Below are 19,281 nucleotides of genomic sequence, written 5' to 3' on the forward strand. Positions count from 1 at the left end.
CACTCGGCCCGGCCTCGAGACACAAATTCAGACAGGCTTCTCAGAGGTTAATGAACATGCTTTATTATGCCTCAATGGTGCAAAAAATAACTTCTGTAATAAAATAAAATCTGTAACAACCTGTAACAAAATAATAGCTCTCTTTTAAAATAAATAAATAATATGAAATAATGTTCTAAATATGACCTCTTCTGTGTTAGAAAATCTAGCTTCAACAAAATATCTCTTAATACCTTTTCAATGTAATAAGATAAATAAATAAGACACTGAAACATATGTGCTAGCTTTGCACACGGTGCACCTCGCCTCCCACTTGTCCGGTCCCGACCGGGATGGTACGTGGGACATTTTTTTTGCAGTTCAACTGTGAAGCTGTACTAGCTGCACTAGTCTTGTTTTATGGTTGTAAGTGGCCCAATGTTTATACTTGTGCACTGGTGTGTGCGTCGAGCCGGCATGTGTGTGTGTGGGGGGGGCAGTGGGTGATAGAGCGAGGGGGAAGTGAGAGTGACGGCGAGCGAGTACGACTCTAGAGTAGTGATAGTGAGAGAAACAAAGTGTCTCCCCTGTGTTTTCTGAAATCTTTAGCAGGAAACGCTTCGGCATTTTGTGTGCAATGCTGCTCCGCTGTCTGCTCTGGTCCCTGTGTATTAGTGATGTGCGGATCGATACTAAAGTATCGATATTTACGATCCCAACGTCTCCTGCTCTAGTATCGATTCTCATATAAAAAGATCGATATTTAAACTAATTTTTAAAGTAATTTTGAGTGAGTGTTTATGTTATCATAAGTAACTTGTTGTCACCTGAAAAGTCTAATTATATCTGGTTAGGGGAAGGAACTACTTCTCCTTCCGCCGGTCAGTTGTCTGTGACAGAGCCAGTCGCTGCAACAGTCCTTCTTTAATTTCCCGCTATACGAAGACTGCAGACTGCAGAGTGACTATGGCTGACCGCAAAAGGAGTCATGTCTGGCTGTATTTTAGCTGTAAAGACAGCAGTGACGCTGTGTGTGGACATTTTTTTATTTGTGTGTAATTTTCAACCTGTTTTACTGTACAAGTCTCTGAGATTTTCTTTATAATTAAATAATATGAGAGTAGTTTATTGTCTTGTCATTATGCAGCTATAGCCTACTTTGGATTTGGTAAGCCTACAGCCTCCTATTTTACTTTACTTTAAACTATTTGTCACATCACACTACAAATAAAATACATAAAAAGTATTGGTTTTGGTATCGGTATCGGCAATACCAGCCTGGGTATTACTTGGTATCGGATCGAATAGGAATTAAGTGGTATCGCACATCACTACTGTGTATGTGCGCGTCGCAGAGCCGCCCACAAGGCAGCCTCTCGGGAATTACGTCACGCAACAAAGTACCGTAGTATTGTGTGCAAAGCGCCAGTCAATTTAAGTACACGCTTAATGGTCCCATGAAAAACAGTGAAAACTGGACATTTTCATGAATTTATAAAACCCCCCCGGACAACCCGGACAGTAGGTAAAAAGTCGACATGTCCAGCCAAAAGAGGACGTTTGGTCACCCTACTTATACAAGCATATGACTTTCCTGTAATACACCAATTCCACAAATGCATATAAGCGCTCGTAAGACGGTATGTACTGTAACAGCTTCGAAAAAGAGCAGAGAACCACAATCTAGACTCGTGATTCTCAATATCCGAACCATTAGCTTTTGTGTTAGTACAAGATTTTACACATACGGTACAATAATCTCCCGCTCTCTTGTGTAGGATTTTCAAGTACTTTGTATAAAGCATGCTTTCCCTATCACCTGTGTCTCGGGGGTGTCCCATTGTTTTCATTGTAAACAAGTCTGTCTATGAGAGAAACAAGGTTAATTGGAAAGGACTATTTAGACAGCAGGGGAGAGAGCTGTACAGATGGTAATGTTGGAAGATGCTCCGAGCTGTTGCTATAGAAGTGTTTCACTTCCGTAAATAATTTAAATAGGGATTCTAAAAAAAGTGGTTTCTCTTTGCAATTGTGTGTCTTTTTGTGTTTACTGCCCGACTGTGTGTGTGCCTGCCATGATGTGTGTTGATATGTGTGTTGCAGAGCTTGTGCTTCCGCATCCAGAAGATGTTAGAAGCGTACAAACCAGACTGGTGTGAGAGCAGAGAAGACTGGTCTGTCTTCCTATTCTCCCCACGGAACAAGTGAGTCAGAGAAATTGGTTGTATACGGTGCATTTAGTGATTGTCTGCATTAAAAATGTGTTGACTCAAAATGCGGGCTGGTTTTCAGCCAAAGTCTTAACAGTCTCTCATACAAACATTATTGGCTGGCCAGAGGGCGCGTCTCATCAATACAATATCAAGGATGGGTGGGCAGACTCCGTTCCCAACCTCATCAATGGGAAGGACAGGTTGCCAAGCTTCCACAGAGAAGGACTACACTAAAGTATTGATCGCCACCTTGCAAATTACAAAGGGATATTTTCTACTATCCTGTTAGTGAGCAAGAAGCACGCCTTAGGGGGTCAATTTAATACCAGAGGCAATTTATTAAATTCTGCAATAACTTGTAGTGATGTTGTGTTACAATCTGCAGTTTGAAAAGAACTAGAGTTTTAATAAAAGGCATTTAAATGTCTCCATGTTTGTTCCAAAATACAATCCCTCTCCTATGCAATTCATTCTGTTTCTTTTCATCCATTTCAATAACCACTGCAGCAAAGACATTTAATTACTTTTTGGCAGTACACTGTGTCGCATTCTAAGGTTTGAAATGCATATTCAGTGTTTATACAGTATGTCCCATCACTTTCTATCTTTCTCGCTCTTTCTGTCTGTTTCTCTCTATTCTGTTTTCCCAGCGGAGCACTGTACTCAGGGGTCTGGTGCTTCTGAGAGTGTTGTTAATGTAATTTGTTTTGAATTAGAAGCGATGTAAACAGGGGCTGAATGAGGCTATTTACTCACCAAGATGTAAGGGAGCTCCCATGCACTCTCAGTGGACTTGGCTCCCATTCTGATTGTTTGGAAGAGGTTTATTAATTCTGTTTGGGCAGAGTGTGGCCTGACCTCTATGTATTGTCCCCACCCCCAATTCTGTCAGCCTTGGTTTTTTAATAGCAATTGCAATTCCTATTTAAACTCATCGTTTTCCTTTCTCCTCTCCTCTCCTGCTATTCCAGGTTCAGACAGATATGCCAGTCCATCATAGCCCATAAGCTGTTTGATTATGTGGTGTTGGCCTTCATCTTCTCCAACTGCATAACAGTAGCTCTGGAGAGGCCCAAGATACTACAGGGCAGCTTGGTAAATCCATCTGAAATGTGTGTCTGTGCATGTGTGCCTAGAAGCTAATGCTTCACAAGAATCTCTTGTCTTCAGCCTTTTTGTAGTAGCTTTTGGTTTTCTCTGAAGATTAGTTGAATTTTATTTTCTAAAAAAGTGCAGTAAATAAAATGTTACTACCCCTAATTGCCCCATCTGTTCATTCTGACTGTCAACCTTTCTCTCCCTCCTCATGTTTGTCTATCCAGGAAAGAGTATTTCTCACCATCTCCAACTACATCTTTACTGCCATCTTTGTGAGCGAGATGACACTCAAGGTAACATTTTATGACCCGTCTCTCTATTACTACCAATGATTCCTCCTGAGTGTATTGTGTTTGCAGGCACTACACAGAGGCATCTTTTTAGTCTCTTCCCGTCTCTCACTCACTGAATTGACTTTGCTTCAGTGCTTCCACAGCCCAACCCCTTCCCTGCCCTTCTTTCTTGGCAATTCCCATGTTCCTTTGGAGAATAAAGCAATTAAGCAATGTCATTAACTGGCGGCTAGTCGTCTACTCATGGATGCGGCCCAACTCCAGCACTCCCCCGCACTCGCCTTCCTCCTGTCCTCCCCAATGTTGTCTGCTTCTTTTTTTAAGTTTGTGTTTCCACTTCCTCCTTTCTTTTATTTTCTCTCCCTCCCTCCCTCCCTTTGCCACTGTCTCTGTATTCTCTGCAAAAGACTTTGGCACAAGTGGGCCATCAATTATGCACTCCCAAAATCAATTATTAACCAATGACAGCCCGTCAAGGAGCCATAGGCTTTTCAGCCCCCTGGCCGAGCCGTACATGCCTCCCTCTGTGCCTCTGTCTGTCTGAGCCTTGCATATATCCATAATGTGTGTTAGTGTAGCATTAATCTCTCGGTAGGACTCCAACACTGAGTGTAGTCCTGTGTAAAAGATGCAGCCACATAGAAAGCACAGCAGGGTTGAGGAATTGGTCAGCATGTTGTAAAACTTTTTAGAGTGTTATTTTATGAGGCAGCTTCAGACACAATGTAGCACTCTCCCAAAACAGTAGTTCTTATGATTGTAGTTGTACAGCAGGGGTGTCAAACTCATTTTCCCTAAGGGCCACACTGGAAAAAAAGAATTACATCAAGGGCCAGACATGTACATTTATTGTATTGTATATGGTTTTATTTAATCGAACAAGATCAAACATCTGTATTATTGCATGTCTCATATAGTCTTCTCACTTACAGCTTGGTTGACATAAAGCCCCAAAAAATTTAACTTTTGACACGTGTTGTACAGTATGACTAAGCAATGCTATTTCCTGTACTATTTGTTAAAGGTCCCATATTGTAAAAAGTGAGATTTCCATTTCTTTTTTTTTATTAAAATGCAGATTGTTGGTGCTATTTAAATAATGTGAAAGTATCAAAACGCTCAAGGAACTGATAAATGCACACAGCCCGTATTCAACTGAAACCCGAAACTGTGCCTTTAAACGAGCTGTCAGGACTCTCGTACGGTTGTGATGTCACAACTATATTATATATATTTAGAAAGTGCTGCTACAGTTCCTATACCGTCATTACTTGGCTTAAATGATGGATCAGAGACTCCAAGAGCGAAGATGTGGAAGACCCGTAAACGCTGACCAATTACAGCAGACTGGACTTTTTATATATATATATGTATATATACACAATTCTGAATTTTTATATATATATATCAAAATTCAGAATTGTGAACTCAATACATGCCTGCAAGTTTTGAACATTCAGTTTTGTACATTCAGTTTTCATTTTGGCATTCAGACCTCAGATCTTTGCCAGGCACTGATCATTGAACCATCTTGATATATTTGCACGCTAACTCCCACCCTCCCTCTGAAGCTTTACCAGACACTTGGCAAACAGATTTAAATGTCAGTTGCAGATTTGTGATGCTCCCATTGCTGCTTAGCAAAACACCAAATCCATATATATTACAATGCCTGTACACCATCCATCCCTCACTCGTGAAGTCACAGAGTAGTAAAATTCCATCATACTGTATGTAAAATAGTTCCATAATAAACTTAACAATCAAAGTTAAAGGCATTGGGACGTATTCAGTATATCACAGCACCACTAGATATTACAGTAATCACACTGTTACCTGTGTTTCATTTTTTACCATAGGTACCATTTACTGTGTTTTTGTGTTTAAAAGTGTATGTGTGTGTGTGTGTGTGTGTGTGTGTGTGTGTGTGTGTGTGTTTCTTGTTTAACTATATGCGTGGGATCCAAAAAACAGGAGTGTGGGGCCAAAATGCTGGACCCCACAACTTTAAAGGGCTGTTTGAGGGTTAAGACTTGGTTTTAGGATTAGAGATATAATTAGGTTAGGGTTAGGGTAAGGGTTAAGGTTAGGCATTTAGATGTGATGGTTAAGGTTAGGGCAAGGGGTTAGGGAATGCATTATGTCATTGCCGGGTCCCCATAAAGATAGTGGCACAAACCTGTGTGTGTGTGTGTTTGTGTGTGTGTGTGTCTGTGTGTAAAATATCTTGTAAGTGTCAACAGCCTGTTCTACAGCCGCTGATGACTTTTCATGTCTGTATTTCTTCCTCCTGCTATTTTAGTTTCACCTTGTTTTTTTGTTGTGCTACAGGTGCATTGTATTTTCCACATTTGACAGTTTATTGTACTGAGCTGGTCCAGCAACAGACATTAGATGTTGTAATATACTGCTTCACCAAATGTTCTCTCTTCAGGTGGTTTCCATGGGTTTGTATGTGGGTGAGCAGGCTTATCTGCGGAGCAGCTGGAACATTCTGGATGGCTTCTTGGTTTTTGTGTCTTTGATTGACATTGTCGTGTCCATGGCGGGTGGGGCCAAGATCCTTGGTGTGCTTCGAGTCCTCAGGCTGCTCAGAACATTGCGTCCCCTCAGGTATGTACAAAGTAGTAATTAGTAAGTAACTTGCATCTGCTGATTATCATGGTATGTATGGCAGCGCTGCACCTTGTCAGTACAGTTTTATCATCATAAGTTCAAAATGTTGCTCTTAAACAAACGGATACAAAAAATAACTTTTGTGAAGTTATTTAATCATCTCAACAAAAAAAATTGAATCATAATTAACCAATGATGTCCACTTTAATAAATATATTTTCTCCTATGAGTCTTTGAGCTAATCAGTGCAATTTTAAAAATGTTAAAATTGAATAAAATAACAGACATTTGTTTTTCTTATTTTCCTCTTATCCCTCTCCCCTTTTCAGGGTGATTAGCAGAGCTCCAGGTCTAAAGCTGGTAGTGGAGACACTCATCACCTCCCTCAAACCCATTGGCAACATTGTGCTCATCTGTTGTGCATTCTTTATCATCTTTGGCATTCTTGGGGTACAGGTAGGACAAAGGGAACCGCTGTTTTAATAATACATACTGCATGCATGCATGCATTGTTTAATCCAGTTTATTATATGTATGGATATTGTTATGAATAATAGTCTATTTGTGTGCGCTATGGTTTCCTGCCCATTACTATGCTTTTTTTAAATATGTCATTCTCTTCCTCCATTTCCCTCTTAATAGCTTTGAAGCACACATGCATTTGCGTCTAAAGTAAATCTCATTGTCCTCCTACTTCTTTCATCACTGCACAACATTTTAAGCTGGTGGGATCTTTGACCGGCTCATTATTTTACCCAAGAGCACCATTTCATCTCATCAGAGGAGCCTACGAAGGCTTATTTCTCTCTTTTATATAAATAGTCAGACAGCATCAAAAGCTTGGTCTCATTGTTCTTCTACTGACAGCTGTTTAAAGGCAAGTTCTTCTACTGCTTCGGCCCTGACGTGAAAAACATCACCAACAAGTCTGATTGCCTGCAAGCTAGCTACAAGTGGGTCCACCATAAGTACAACTTTGACAACCTAGGACAGGTAAGTGGTGGGCTGGTGTGAATTATGTTTGTTTTGGGAATATGTAACTGGACTTTTTTTTTTTTTTTTTTTTTTTTTAAGTATATTTTTTTGCATTAAACAAGGGTAACAGTTTTCCTTTTTATTCTCTGCACGCTGTTCTACAGGCTCTGATGTCTCTGTTTGTGCTCGCCTCTAAGGACGGCTGGGTCAACATTATGTATCATGGCCTGGATGCTGTGGCTGTGGACCAACAGGTACCAGCATATGAGCTGCACACTATTTCATAAGAAAAAAACTCTAGGCACAATCTTCACCATCCAAAATGTAAATCTGGGAGAAAAAGAAATTCTCCTCCACCTCTCATCTCTGTTTTATTTCTTACCTCCTTCTGTCAATTTAAATCAAATCACATCACGGCCAAACACACCACACTTCAACCCCAGCCGGTGACCAACAACAACCCGTGGATGCTGTTGTATTTCATCTCCTTCCTCCTCATCGTCAGCTTCTTCGTCCTCAATATGTTTGTTGGCGTTGTGGTGGAGAACTTCCACAAGTGCCGCCAGCATCAGGAAGTGGAGGAGGCCAAAAGGCGCGAGGAGAAGCGTCAGCGGCGCATGGAAAAGAAGAGGAGAAGTAAGAGAGGGGAATGACAGGAGAAGGATAGCAAAGAAAGCATAGAGGGAGTATGGAAGAGGCCAAAAGCTGGAACAGAAAAAAAGCAGAGGCACATGAACTGTTGGAGGAGGAGGCAGGAATAGAGCGATACAGGGGTACAGTAAGAAAGAAGATGCTGTAATGGATTTATGAAGAAATAATGGGTATGATCAGATGGAAAATGATTTTAACATTTATAAAACAACCAGATATAATGATACAACCAGTGCACTGCCTGTAACACAGGCTTGAATAGCTCACTTTACCCCTGTTGTTAATACGACACATCACAAGAATCAATTCTTTCTAGCATGTAGAGCTGTGATCAACACTGGTGAAAATCTGTGCGGTCGAAGGAGGGAAAGAGGAAATAGACACAGACAGATAATAATAAACACACAAACAGCAAGTGTCATAATTGCTTATGTCCTCTACTATTTGGGAGGTTTTTCTTCTGTTGATAGTGATTCCAGCTTGATCAAAGCTTTAAAATGTTGCACTCTCAAGAGCTCAATGTGGAAAAACCCTCTGCTACACAGGAGATTATCAGTTTCAAGTAGGAACAGGAGCAGTTTGTTTGGATTTAGCTTAAATATAATATTGTGTAATAGACAGAAGGTTTGAATGATCACTGTATATAAGTATTGTGTTATCATTGCAGAGAAAACGCTGAACTAACTTTTTTTTTAAATAACCCCCAACCCCAGATTTTAAAAAGCTTCTTTGATATATTTTTCTACCAACAGAAGCCCAGAAGCTGCCCTACTTTGCCAGCTATGGCAACATACGCCTGATGATCCACACACTGTGCACAAACCACTACCTGGACCTCATCATCACCTTCATCATCTGCATCAATGTCATCACCATGTCCTTAGAGCACTTCAATCAACCTCATGTAAGCAAAGATGTGTATGTTGTGGTTGCATAAGAACAAATTGCTGTGTCATGCTAAAGGAGTGCAGCAGGCACAGGTTGTGTATTTGGGTCTGTGGATGCAAGTTAGGTGATAAATAAGGGGAAGCTCCTTGCATTCTTGCATTTACATAAATAATTAGACATTTTTGCAACTTAGCTCTGACGTTGCCTAAAGCGCCTGTTCCACAAAACAGACAAGCTCCATTTCAGTAGGAAGAATGCTGGGTTTTTATAAGTATTAATGTCAAATCTTTGTGGCTGTTTTCCTGCACTCGCCGACTACAGCTCTTGTATAAAGCCTTCCCTTCCCCAAACAGCAAAGACACAGGGATACCAGACTGGTCAACCACCATGAAACTGTGCCCAGGCTCTGTAGCGTGTGTTGGAGTAGCTGCAGAACATACAAAGGAGCTGTGATTGCAGCGCTGATTTGATGCATGCTGCTGTCAGAGTGGTGTTAGCTGTACACTACATGTATCTGCCCATTCATGTACAATGAATGGAGGTTCAAAAGCCTGATAGCGTCTTTTTTTGTGAGGGCGAGGAAAAGTGATTATCCTTGAGATAAGATGCCCATTTGACCTTTAGAAATGGAGCGAGCTTTCTCAAACTGACCAAGCATCAGATAAATATCACAGGTTTTGTCGGTTTTGTGTTGACATTTGGCAGCCTCCCACTTGTTAGAAGCTACACCTCTATTTAAGAAAGGAGAAAACAGCCAAGCAAAATAATCTGCAGTTACAGGAAGCTGGACTGTTAATGTTCATGTTAATGTAAGATGATTAAAACATGCTTGCCTTTGGAATATTTGAATACTCTGCAAACATACTTTTGCTTAAAGCTGTGTGTTTGTTAGGGGACATAATGTATTAGTGTTTGTTGTTATATGAATGGAATATGCCCTGTTTTTGCCTCTGGCATGCTTGATTTTACTCTACAAACAACTGGAAGTATTCCAGTTTTACAGTTTCCCCCTGCTGCTGAAACTCCACACTACCCCATTACACACACACACACACACACACACACCCACATACATGCCCCTTTTTTACTCTCTCTTTCCAGTCTCTGGATCTCGCCCTGAAGTACTGCAACTATTTCTTCACCTCCATGTTTGTGCTGGAGTCAGTGCTCAAACTCATCGCCTTCGGCTTCCGCCGCTTTTTCAAAGAGAGGTACAGTGTGTGTTTACAGCTTGGGTGTTGGCAGCGTGATTGTGTGTGAGAGTGTTTCCCTTTCTGTCTGCATGTTAATATATCTATGTGCTTATTTGTAGCACTATGCACACAGGTATAATTCTGATACAAGACAGTTTGATGTCATTGCGAAATGGATCCATCCACTGTGGGATTTGTTAACGTGCTGTCCAGAGGTAGACTGTACTCTACCTGAAGAGAGCGCTGTGATGATTGATGATTGTACATCAGCTTTTCTTATGGCTTTTTTAGTGTTTAGCCTTAAAACACAAACGCCCTCTGGATAAGATGCGAATCAGCTTCATATTTCATTACAGTTGGAGATTCAATGTCACCAAAAATGACAATATCTCCAATGCTTTCGTCTATTCAGCTCAGTCACTTATCACTTACATATTTGATGTGAAAATTGAACATTAAAGAGACTATCAGAGCTCTAGGCACATGTCATAATCTTATGTATTAACATATAATATAAATAGTACCACAATAAACAGTTATTTAGTTCAAAGTGTAATGGCTGTACAAATCTGCTTTTTGCTTTGATCATTATAAATTGAAAATGGAATAACAGCTTTGATGATATAGAGGATTATAAATATGTCGAAATATGTGAGCTGCCGCTGAGGCGTTCTGTTATTAAAGGTGCTCTAAGCAATGTCACGCGTTTTTTAGGCTACATTTTTTTTAGCTAGCCTCGTTTTGTTTAACAATACTATACCAATACAAGAAGTAACATCACCCAACATCGCTCAGAGCACCTTTAAGTTGCATGAACCATATTGTAGCACAAATATGTGACATTTCACGACAATTATCACACATCGTCAGTTCCGTTAAAGCGTAACTCTCGCCAGAATGCAACCTAGGGTCTTTTGGTGAATATACCCGAGTCAAACTTTCATTTAAAAGCATCTTTAGGACGGAATCACCACTTTTAAGATTTAACGTATTTTCGTTTTTCGGTCAAATGGCCTTTTGAATGGGAGTGGTAGGGGCACTTTTATGCTAGCCTCAAAATAGCTATTTTTAAAACGCTAAGAAGGCTCAACACAACCTGAAACTTTGCTACGAAAGCATTGACAACATTGTTTGTGTACCCAGAGTTTACTAAAAAATGTTTTGAACAACTCACCGTAGCTGCTACCACCTCGGCAGTCAAAACGAGTCGATATCCGAATGCGAATGAACGGACTCCATATGAGGCTCCTTTTTCAACTACAAGGTCAATATTGTTTTTCAATAACGACAAAACAAGAAATAGTCCGTGCATTTATATGGAACTAAGCTTTAGGAGCTTTCCATCTTTACTCTCCTCCCTGTTATGTTGCATTCGGAAATCGATTGTTTTTGACTAATAAAATGGCTGCGGCCGGAAACAACAAGAGCTACGGTGAGTTGTTTAAAACCTTTCTTTTTAGTAAACTCTGGGTACACAAACAGTGTTGTCAATGCTTTCGTTAAGGTGTAGAGCCCTTTTTATTGTTTTAAAAATAGCTATTTTGAGGCTAGCATAAAAGTGCCCCTAGCACTCCCATTCAAAAGGCCATTTGACCGAAAAACGATCCGTCCTAAATATGCTTTTAAACGAAAGTTTGACTCAAGTACATTCACAAAAAGACCCTAGATTGCATTTTGGCGAGAGTTACGCTTTAATGACAACCTACTGAAATGTCATCATTGTCACAGTAAGAAGTTAGAGTTTATAGTTTTATTTTTAGTATTAAGGTGTCCGCCATCAAATCATTCTTTCATTCCCTTATTCCATAATATAAGTATTACCTATCATTCATATGGGTGAACTACAGAATTACAGCATAATTTTTCTTAACAAACCCAAATTACTTTTTTTTTTTTCCGCATGTGATACTACTGCATTTCTCCAACTTACTATACTCACCTTAGCTTGACCTCCATGGGAAACACACCTCAGCACCGGTCGGTCCGTTCACTCCCACATTCATTCACTCAGAGACCAGACTAATTGATTTGTCACTCACCGAAATGTGCACGGTGATGAGACTGATGTCTTAGTCTTTTCAGAAATATGTGGTGACAAATTAAAGGCAGAAGCAGATTTGGGAGCTTATATTACACTGAGGGTAGTTTAATGTCGTTGGCCTATTTTAGTTATTTAAGAGAAAGAGGAGAAAGCAGGAGAGAGATGGGGAAGAGACAGATAATATATAGGAGGGGAAGCTGGATTGATCAAAGACAAAAAAGGAGGAGGAAAAATGAGTGATGAAATAGGAAAGAGATGAGCGGATATAGCAATAATTTATCACACGGTTATCAGCTGGCACTTTGTCTTTTTTTATGTAGTGTCAGCAACAGCTGTGAGCAGTCACTGTTTATAGTGTCATTTAGAGGCTGGGGTGACTCTCAGGCCAGCTTTAGAACTGGGTCATTGGAGTAGCAGGTAACACACAAACACACCACCACATGTGCCACCAACAGAACTGCAGGTACTGTGCGTTTGCAGTGTGTGTACTATAAATGTGTGTGTGTGTGCCAGGCTTAAAAGTTCTGAGACTGACAGTGAAGGAGATATGAAAGTCCGACAGACATTTAATTGGGTAACAGGTGCATTGTTACCAGGTGAGCTAAATTGTCTCTATGACGTTGATGAAGTGATTAAGGAATATTATTTTGTATGTATGAACAAAGGCAGCTGCCGTCCTCTGTATTACAGTAAAGGGCCGCAACCATAGAGGATGATGCACCTTCTTTTGCTACTGTGAAAAGGTGGGTAAGTCCGGAACAGCAACGTGAAAAAAGATGGAAACATGATCATGTGCATGATGATAATGAGTCATGGGCAGCGGTTGACACACTGTTGTCATTGGCATTTTGAATAGGGAAGCATTCTGATAAATGAACTGGCAGTGCCAAGAGTTTTAGCACTCTGTGTGCCTTGTCTTGCCACCTTGATGATTTCATAAAAGATCTGTATTGATTATCTTCCAAAAAGTCTGAATAGAAATGAGGACAACGGTAACTCCTGAAGCGATTACATGAGGAAATAAAGGGTATAAATCTGGAAAAGCTCGCAAAAGTGGTGTAGTCACAACAGGTCAAAATACTTGCCCTTAATTGACATGTAACAATGACTATGGTGGCTTCAAACTCTTTGATTCCCGACCATATTCATTTGGCAATATCTGTTTCCCATCTGTCTTTAAGCCCTGACCAGCATTTTGCTGGATCTATAAAGGGCTTGTGGAACTAAGGCACTGTTACATCACTGGTAGAAATCTGTAGATGTTACAAAGGAGAGCAATGTGTTGAAAGGTAACTATTAATTAACTACAAACCTCGTTAAATAGTAAGGCCTAGAACTTTTCCGACAGCCCTGAGTGTATGATTTACAGTCAGAGCCAACATATGAACAGCTGTATGTTTTGTAACTGTTACTGTTACATCTTTTTCTTAACACGTTTTCCTACAAACTCGCCAGCACGCCAGTGCATTTGTGTTTACATTTGCTTTGTGGTGCAATGCCTTGGTGCAGTTTCACATGAGTGTGTTTATACTGTATGTGTGTGTGTGTGTGTGTGTGTGTGTGTGTGTGTGTGTGTGTGTGTGTGTGTGTGTGTGTGCGCTTGTGCTAGGTGGAACCAGTTGGACCTCGCCATTGTGCTTCTGTCAGTGATGGGGATCACCCTCGAGGAGATCGAGATAAGTGCTGCCTTGCCCATCAACCCCACAATCATCAGGATCATGAGAGTACTGAGGATAGCACGAGGTACATATACTACACAAAATGTGAAAAACACACACAAGTATCTATCCCAGCCCAGCACTTCCTGTAAAACCTTTCAGTGAAAGAAGAAACTTTGTTTTGGTCTTGCTGGTGTGTCAAAATAAAACTGATCCAACTGTAAAAAAAACTTTTACAGGTCAATTAGCTGTAGCATACAGTAGTAGTCAATGTCTTAAGGGCTATTGTTGTCTGTACATGCATTTGTGTGTGTGTGTGTGTGTGTGTGTGTGTGTGTGTGTGTGTGTTATATGGAGTGTAAAACAAGAACTGACCTTTCCACAGTTAAATGTTTAGCCTGTAATTGAACCTGAGGGATTTCCCACTAAATGCTCACATTTAAAGTCTCTCTCTCTCACACACACACATGCACACACAGTGCTGAAGCTGCTGAAGATGGCGACAGGAATGAGAGCCCTGTTGGATACAGTGGTCCAAGCCCTGCCTCAGGTACCATGTGCACACACACACACACACATACACACACACACACACACATTGTCTCCTTTTTCCTCACTAACACAGACTCCCAGAGAGAGAGTTGGCCAGTCTCAGTCAATAGCCAGAGTAGCTCTAACCCCCCCACCCCCGACACACACACACACACACACACACACACACACACACACACACACACCCCTTCTCTTTCTATGTTGTCCTGTAGGCAACTCTAATAGATGACTCATTCATGCCACAGACTGGTAGACTACACACACACACACAGGCTTTGTCTTGTTTTCACTTTCAGCACCATGGAGAGTACCCAGACTCCCACTGCGACCACTGTGTGCTAGCAACAGCGGCAGCTTCTTAAACCAGTCTGTAGTTCATTTGGTAGTGAAATGTCCACAGAGTCAGGCAGTTTCTAGGCCGTCCGCCCGTCTCATTGTCAAAATCATTCCAGTGCACTGAAAGTTCAATTCTCTCGAAAATTCCCAGAATGCATCTTTGCTCTCTATTATTACTGACTGGAAGTATTGTCTGTTTGCTTTGTAGCATAATCTTATGAGTAAGAAATGAAATGGGAGACAACATAACAAATGCCTTGTTATGTATGATATTTGTGTGTGGTTTTCATGTGCGACCTCAAAATGATGTCTTCATCAGTGTCCCAATGTTTACTGATCAATTAATAATACTTCTTTATTTAATTAACAATTAAATAATGTTTGCCTGAAGCTCTGTTCACTATGCACTGGTGTCTTTCTTAGAGCATCAGTTAAAACTTTGACATTCTCATTAACATTACTTTACCTGTAAAAACTTAAAGCAACTGTTTGACATTTTTAGAATTATGCTTATTTGCGTTTTTGCCAAGAGATAGTTGAGAAGATTGGTACCTTTCTCATGTCTGCTCAATAAATATGAAGCTGGATCCAGCAGTTGATTAGCTTAGCTTAGAAGAAAATGGGGAAACAGCTGGCCTGGTTCTGTCCAAAGGTTACAAAAACTCTGCCTACCAGCACCTCTAAAAGTCACTACTTAACAGGTTACACTATATCTCCTTGGTTTAATCTGTACAAAATGTAGAAAAACTAAGATGTTAGAATAATTACATTATCAAATAGACAGGGCCACTGAAGATATATCAAAGTTCATTTTACTTGAGAACCCAACAAGGAGGCAGTCTCCGCACTACAGAATAGCACAGAAGTGACCTAACGAAAAGCTCTCTACAGCTGCTTTTTATAATACCCAGTGAAATGTAATAAATCATGATACAGAGTAGATGTCGTCAATTGTTATCTTGTCAGAGTCGATGACCTCTCCCCTATCTGGTCTAGGAGGGCATATTTGCCCTCAGGAACATACCATGCTTAGACAAGGACAAGCAATGACTCCATGTTATCTTGTTTAGAGTATTCAATATAATATTATTTTATTCAAACAGTAATAATAACAAGAGAGAAAGTATGTAAATCAAAATTTCTCTAACTTACGCTAAGCTAAAAAAAAATTAAAAAAAATGTACAGCCTCCTTTATGGACACGCAGGCATAATGTCTGACCCATTGACCATCAAAAGTAAGATGAAGCAAACCGAGGGAAACAGGTGGTGTGGGGTAAGGAGGCCAGGCGGAGGTGAGAGAGAACAGATTTCTTGTCTTTCTTTTCTATTGATCCCCCTCTCATTAACACTGAGCCCTTTGCTCTATCCCAAGGGCACCAGGCGAGGTAATTAAAACTCGGGCTAATTAAACAGTTCCAGGAGGTCTCTTGCTGTGCTGTGTGCATATTAAGGTTCTGAAAGGGTGAGAGTGAAAGAGTTACACCTGGCGAGACCTGAGGTGATCTCACGCTTTATTTTTTTGTAAAAAGAAATGGCAAGCTGCCAACATTTCTTCATTACATCACATAGGATATTGAAGACAGTATTGACATTTCAACAAAGGCTTCAGGATACAGTTTACCAAAGGAACAAGCGAATACAGACTGCTATTGTTATAAGAAATATGAATAATGACATCATGGCGCAGAGGGAAAGATGTCTGCTGGAATAATAATTAATTCGATTTGACATGATGTAAATGCTTCACAAGTTCCACAAGCAGTTTATGTATTTAATAAGCCATGACAGGACATGGAGATGTAATGAGGGATCCATACACTTACACTAAACGGGTGAGTAAGCTTAATAGCTCATTGGCATGTTAAGAGATATGCGCTTTTTATGAGCTTGTCTTTACAAAGACGCAGTAAGACAAAGTCATTTTACCCACAAGGGTCCTCTATTATCCTCTCCTCCCCAACTCATGCGAAATGACTGCAACAAGCCATTCACTAACACTAATAGCCTATATCATGTTGGTACACAAGTCGAGCCAGTTGTCGTATCTATTCTCTACGAATGGCTGAGAAACCTTCAAAATAGCTTTAGGCAGATGTGGAAGCCACAAGGAATGTCATTTTTGCTCTGGGAAGCAGTCAGAAGCTGTCCCCTATGAAACGATTTGTCTCTCAAATCATAAAAAAGTAGAACTAATGTTTTGACATTTGTGCAAAAACTAGCTCGAAATAATTGTAAAGCTCATGTTTATTTTCATAGGTAGGTAGATAGGGTAAGTTATATACATCGGCATTGAAAATACCATTAAATCCTTCCCAGTAAAACTTATCAAAAGTGCATTAATCCTCATCCTGGATCCCATGTAGACTTGGGCCATTATGAAGCACAGATTGTTAAGTACACCAGGCCAGATAGCACTAACTTGGAGATGTACTTCAGGCAAACCCCAGAACAGTCGCATTTATTATCTCAGCGCTCCAAATGAAAGGTTGTGGAGCAATTACCTCCATTACTTTCCGTCCAGTGGGAATCATCAGACTGGGCTGCATGTAATGGGGGCATATTTGTCTAAATTAAAAGTAAACTTTAATATTTTTAGATTTGAGATGCTTCTAAACATTATTATTGTGTTATATGCATATATATATATATATATATATATATATATATATATATATATATATATATATATATATATATATATATATATATATTTTTGTTCTTGTAACACCACCTTCTACAGCTCTTTTGATAAGTGTAGAATTGAGCTTCTTACAGTAAAGGAGATAATAGCATACACGTACTGAGTTTGCTGATTTCCCCCCTATCAATTATAATTGTAGTGAATATCTAAGGAGAGAAGACACATTAACAAAAATATTTAAACACTGAGTATAAGACAGATGGTTCTAATAAATGCAAACTATATATTTTGGTAGAAATGGCATTGCTCTGAAATCAATCAATCAATCGATTTTATTATTTGTCACATGAAATCATACGAGGTGCAATTCCAATGAAATGCTATCCCATCAGCAGTAGTAGTTCAACAAGTAGTTCAGTTTAATGTAATCTAAATTCAATCACAATCGTTTTACTGGGAGCTTTTCCTCCAAAGCAAGCATTACAGTTTTTTTACGATTGCTAAACGACAGTGGGCACAACTGGAGTCACATGTGCAAAACTCTGACTACTGCACTACCAACAGTCACCTGAGCTAAACAGGTCACATCACCTGCAAAACTCATTCAAAGCAACACAACTCTTAACACACGTCTCAAAACAGGCTCAGTGCAGCCAAACACTATGAACACACACTGTCACTCAGAACACACTGAGGGTAAAAATACTAGCATCAAACACCAATACAGAAATTATAAACTTTCTCTTCTTTACAGTTTGAACAATTTGAGTGACTTGACACTACTCAACAGTTTATTTAAGGAAAAAATATAGATTGTATAGCATACCAATTTTTACATAAGGTAAACAAGAAGGAATGAAAATCAGCAGTTTTCTTCAATAAAGTATTTTGTCTCTAGTAATTTATGGAATTACTGGGGAAAAAAAACTAAAGGTACATACGTAACAGTACCAAAGAATAGTGTGACTAGTCCTGCCTCTCTCCAGCATCATGTGGCAAGTTTTCTTCTTCACATTGGATGTCTGCATCATCTTTAAATACTAATGAATGTGGTGTTTCTATTGCTTTCACCTCCATTACTTTCTGAAAAACAGTAAGAATGCAGTTTTACTATTAATATTACTTTTTTATAGCCGTGTATATAACCTCAGACATCTTATCTGGACATATTGGTATCTTTGCTCTTTTACCTGTTTCTCTCAAACAGTACAGTGTATAATTGTTTCATTCTTATTTGGTGTTTATATACAAAAAAAGGCTTTCTAATCTTTCTCTATATAAATACCGTATACATGTTCACTAACTAGTCTAAAATAAGACACCTACTTAGGCTTTCAGCTAAAATTGCAATCAGCAGTGTTTGATAGGCACCAGACTTGAATCCATTCTGTTTTGAATGTGTGGTTAACAGTTTTGACAGCAGTGTGTTAGCATTTGAACAAAGTTCTGTAAATCTACAGTGTTGTACACGTTGAAAACTGTGTTCAAGCAATGAGAAACGAACTAGAGTTTGGTCCACATAAACTGCTGCTGTGCAGACTGGAGTTAGAGTTTTGCACATGTGACTCCAGTTGTGCCCACTGTCGTTTAGCAATCGAAAAAAACTATGTATAAAAATATAAAAACTCTCCTTTTCTCCATGACTTGTCATCTTCAACTATGCATGATTATAGTCCTGCCTATAGCCGAAAAACCTCTGTCACAAGTATGTCAACATAATTTCCTCTAATAAACTTCATTTGCAATGCAATTGGCAATCTCTTTAGAAAAAGCGTTTGGCATTGTCATAATGTGAATGCATTATTCCAAGACCAAACTCTACAAAGTAAACAGCAGATTTAAAGCATATTTCCCCTGAAAAACAGGTGGAGTAATCTAAACCTCTCTTTAGAACACATGGCTGGAGTATAATTATAGTAACTACTGTATTTGTCACTGCATCCCCCCATTCCCTGTGGAGCAGTGTTGTTTGCGGAGTGTTAAAGCCAGTGAATAAGGTACTGGGTTTTGTATCCCTCTAATGGGATTAGATTTTGCCTCAAGTGTTTACCATGCAACATCATCACCATTACAGTAAGTTGGGGTAACAGAAGGCTGTTTTGCAGTGGAACCGAGCCAGGTCCCAAACCCCCAAACTCAAACATTT

At 39.7% G+C, this 19,281-nt stretch overlaps 1 protein-coding gene across 1 annotated transcript in view; it reads left to right on the forward strand.

Annotated features, from left to right (window-relative positions):
• LOC114569403 (voltage-dependent T-type calcium channel subunit alpha-1I) overlaps positions 1-19,281 on the forward strand; it is a 124,281-nt gene that overhangs the window by 81,005 nt on the left and 23,995 nt on the right. Inside the window, exons 18-29 of the mRNA XM_028599203.1 lie at positions 2,083-2,183; positions 3,164-3,287; positions 3,515-3,583; positions 6,018-6,196; positions 6,529-6,655; positions 7,067-7,192; positions 7,339-7,428; positions 7,618-7,810; positions 8,578-8,729; positions 9,815-9,924; positions 13,557-13,690; positions 14,085-14,155. Of these exons, the coding sequence (XP_028455004.1) occupies positions 2,083-2,183; positions 3,164-3,287; positions 3,515-3,583; positions 6,018-6,196; positions 6,529-6,655; positions 7,067-7,192; positions 7,339-7,428; positions 7,618-7,810; positions 8,578-8,729; positions 9,815-9,924; positions 13,557-13,690; positions 14,085-14,155 (1,476 nt within the window). The remainder of the gene's footprint in view (positions 1-2,082; positions 2,184-3,163; positions 3,288-3,514; positions 3,584-6,017; positions 6,197-6,528; positions 6,656-7,066; positions 7,193-7,338; positions 7,429-7,617; positions 7,811-8,577; positions 8,730-9,814; positions 9,925-13,556; positions 13,691-14,084; positions 14,156-19,281) is intronic.

This window comes from Perca flavescens, chromosome 15 (genome assembly GCF_004354835.1).
Source record: "Perca flavescens isolate YP-PL-M2 chromosome 15, PFLA_1.0, whole genome shotgun sequence".
Lineage (NCBI taxonomy): Eukaryota > Metazoa > Chordata > Actinopteri > Perciformes > Percidae > Perca > Perca flavescens.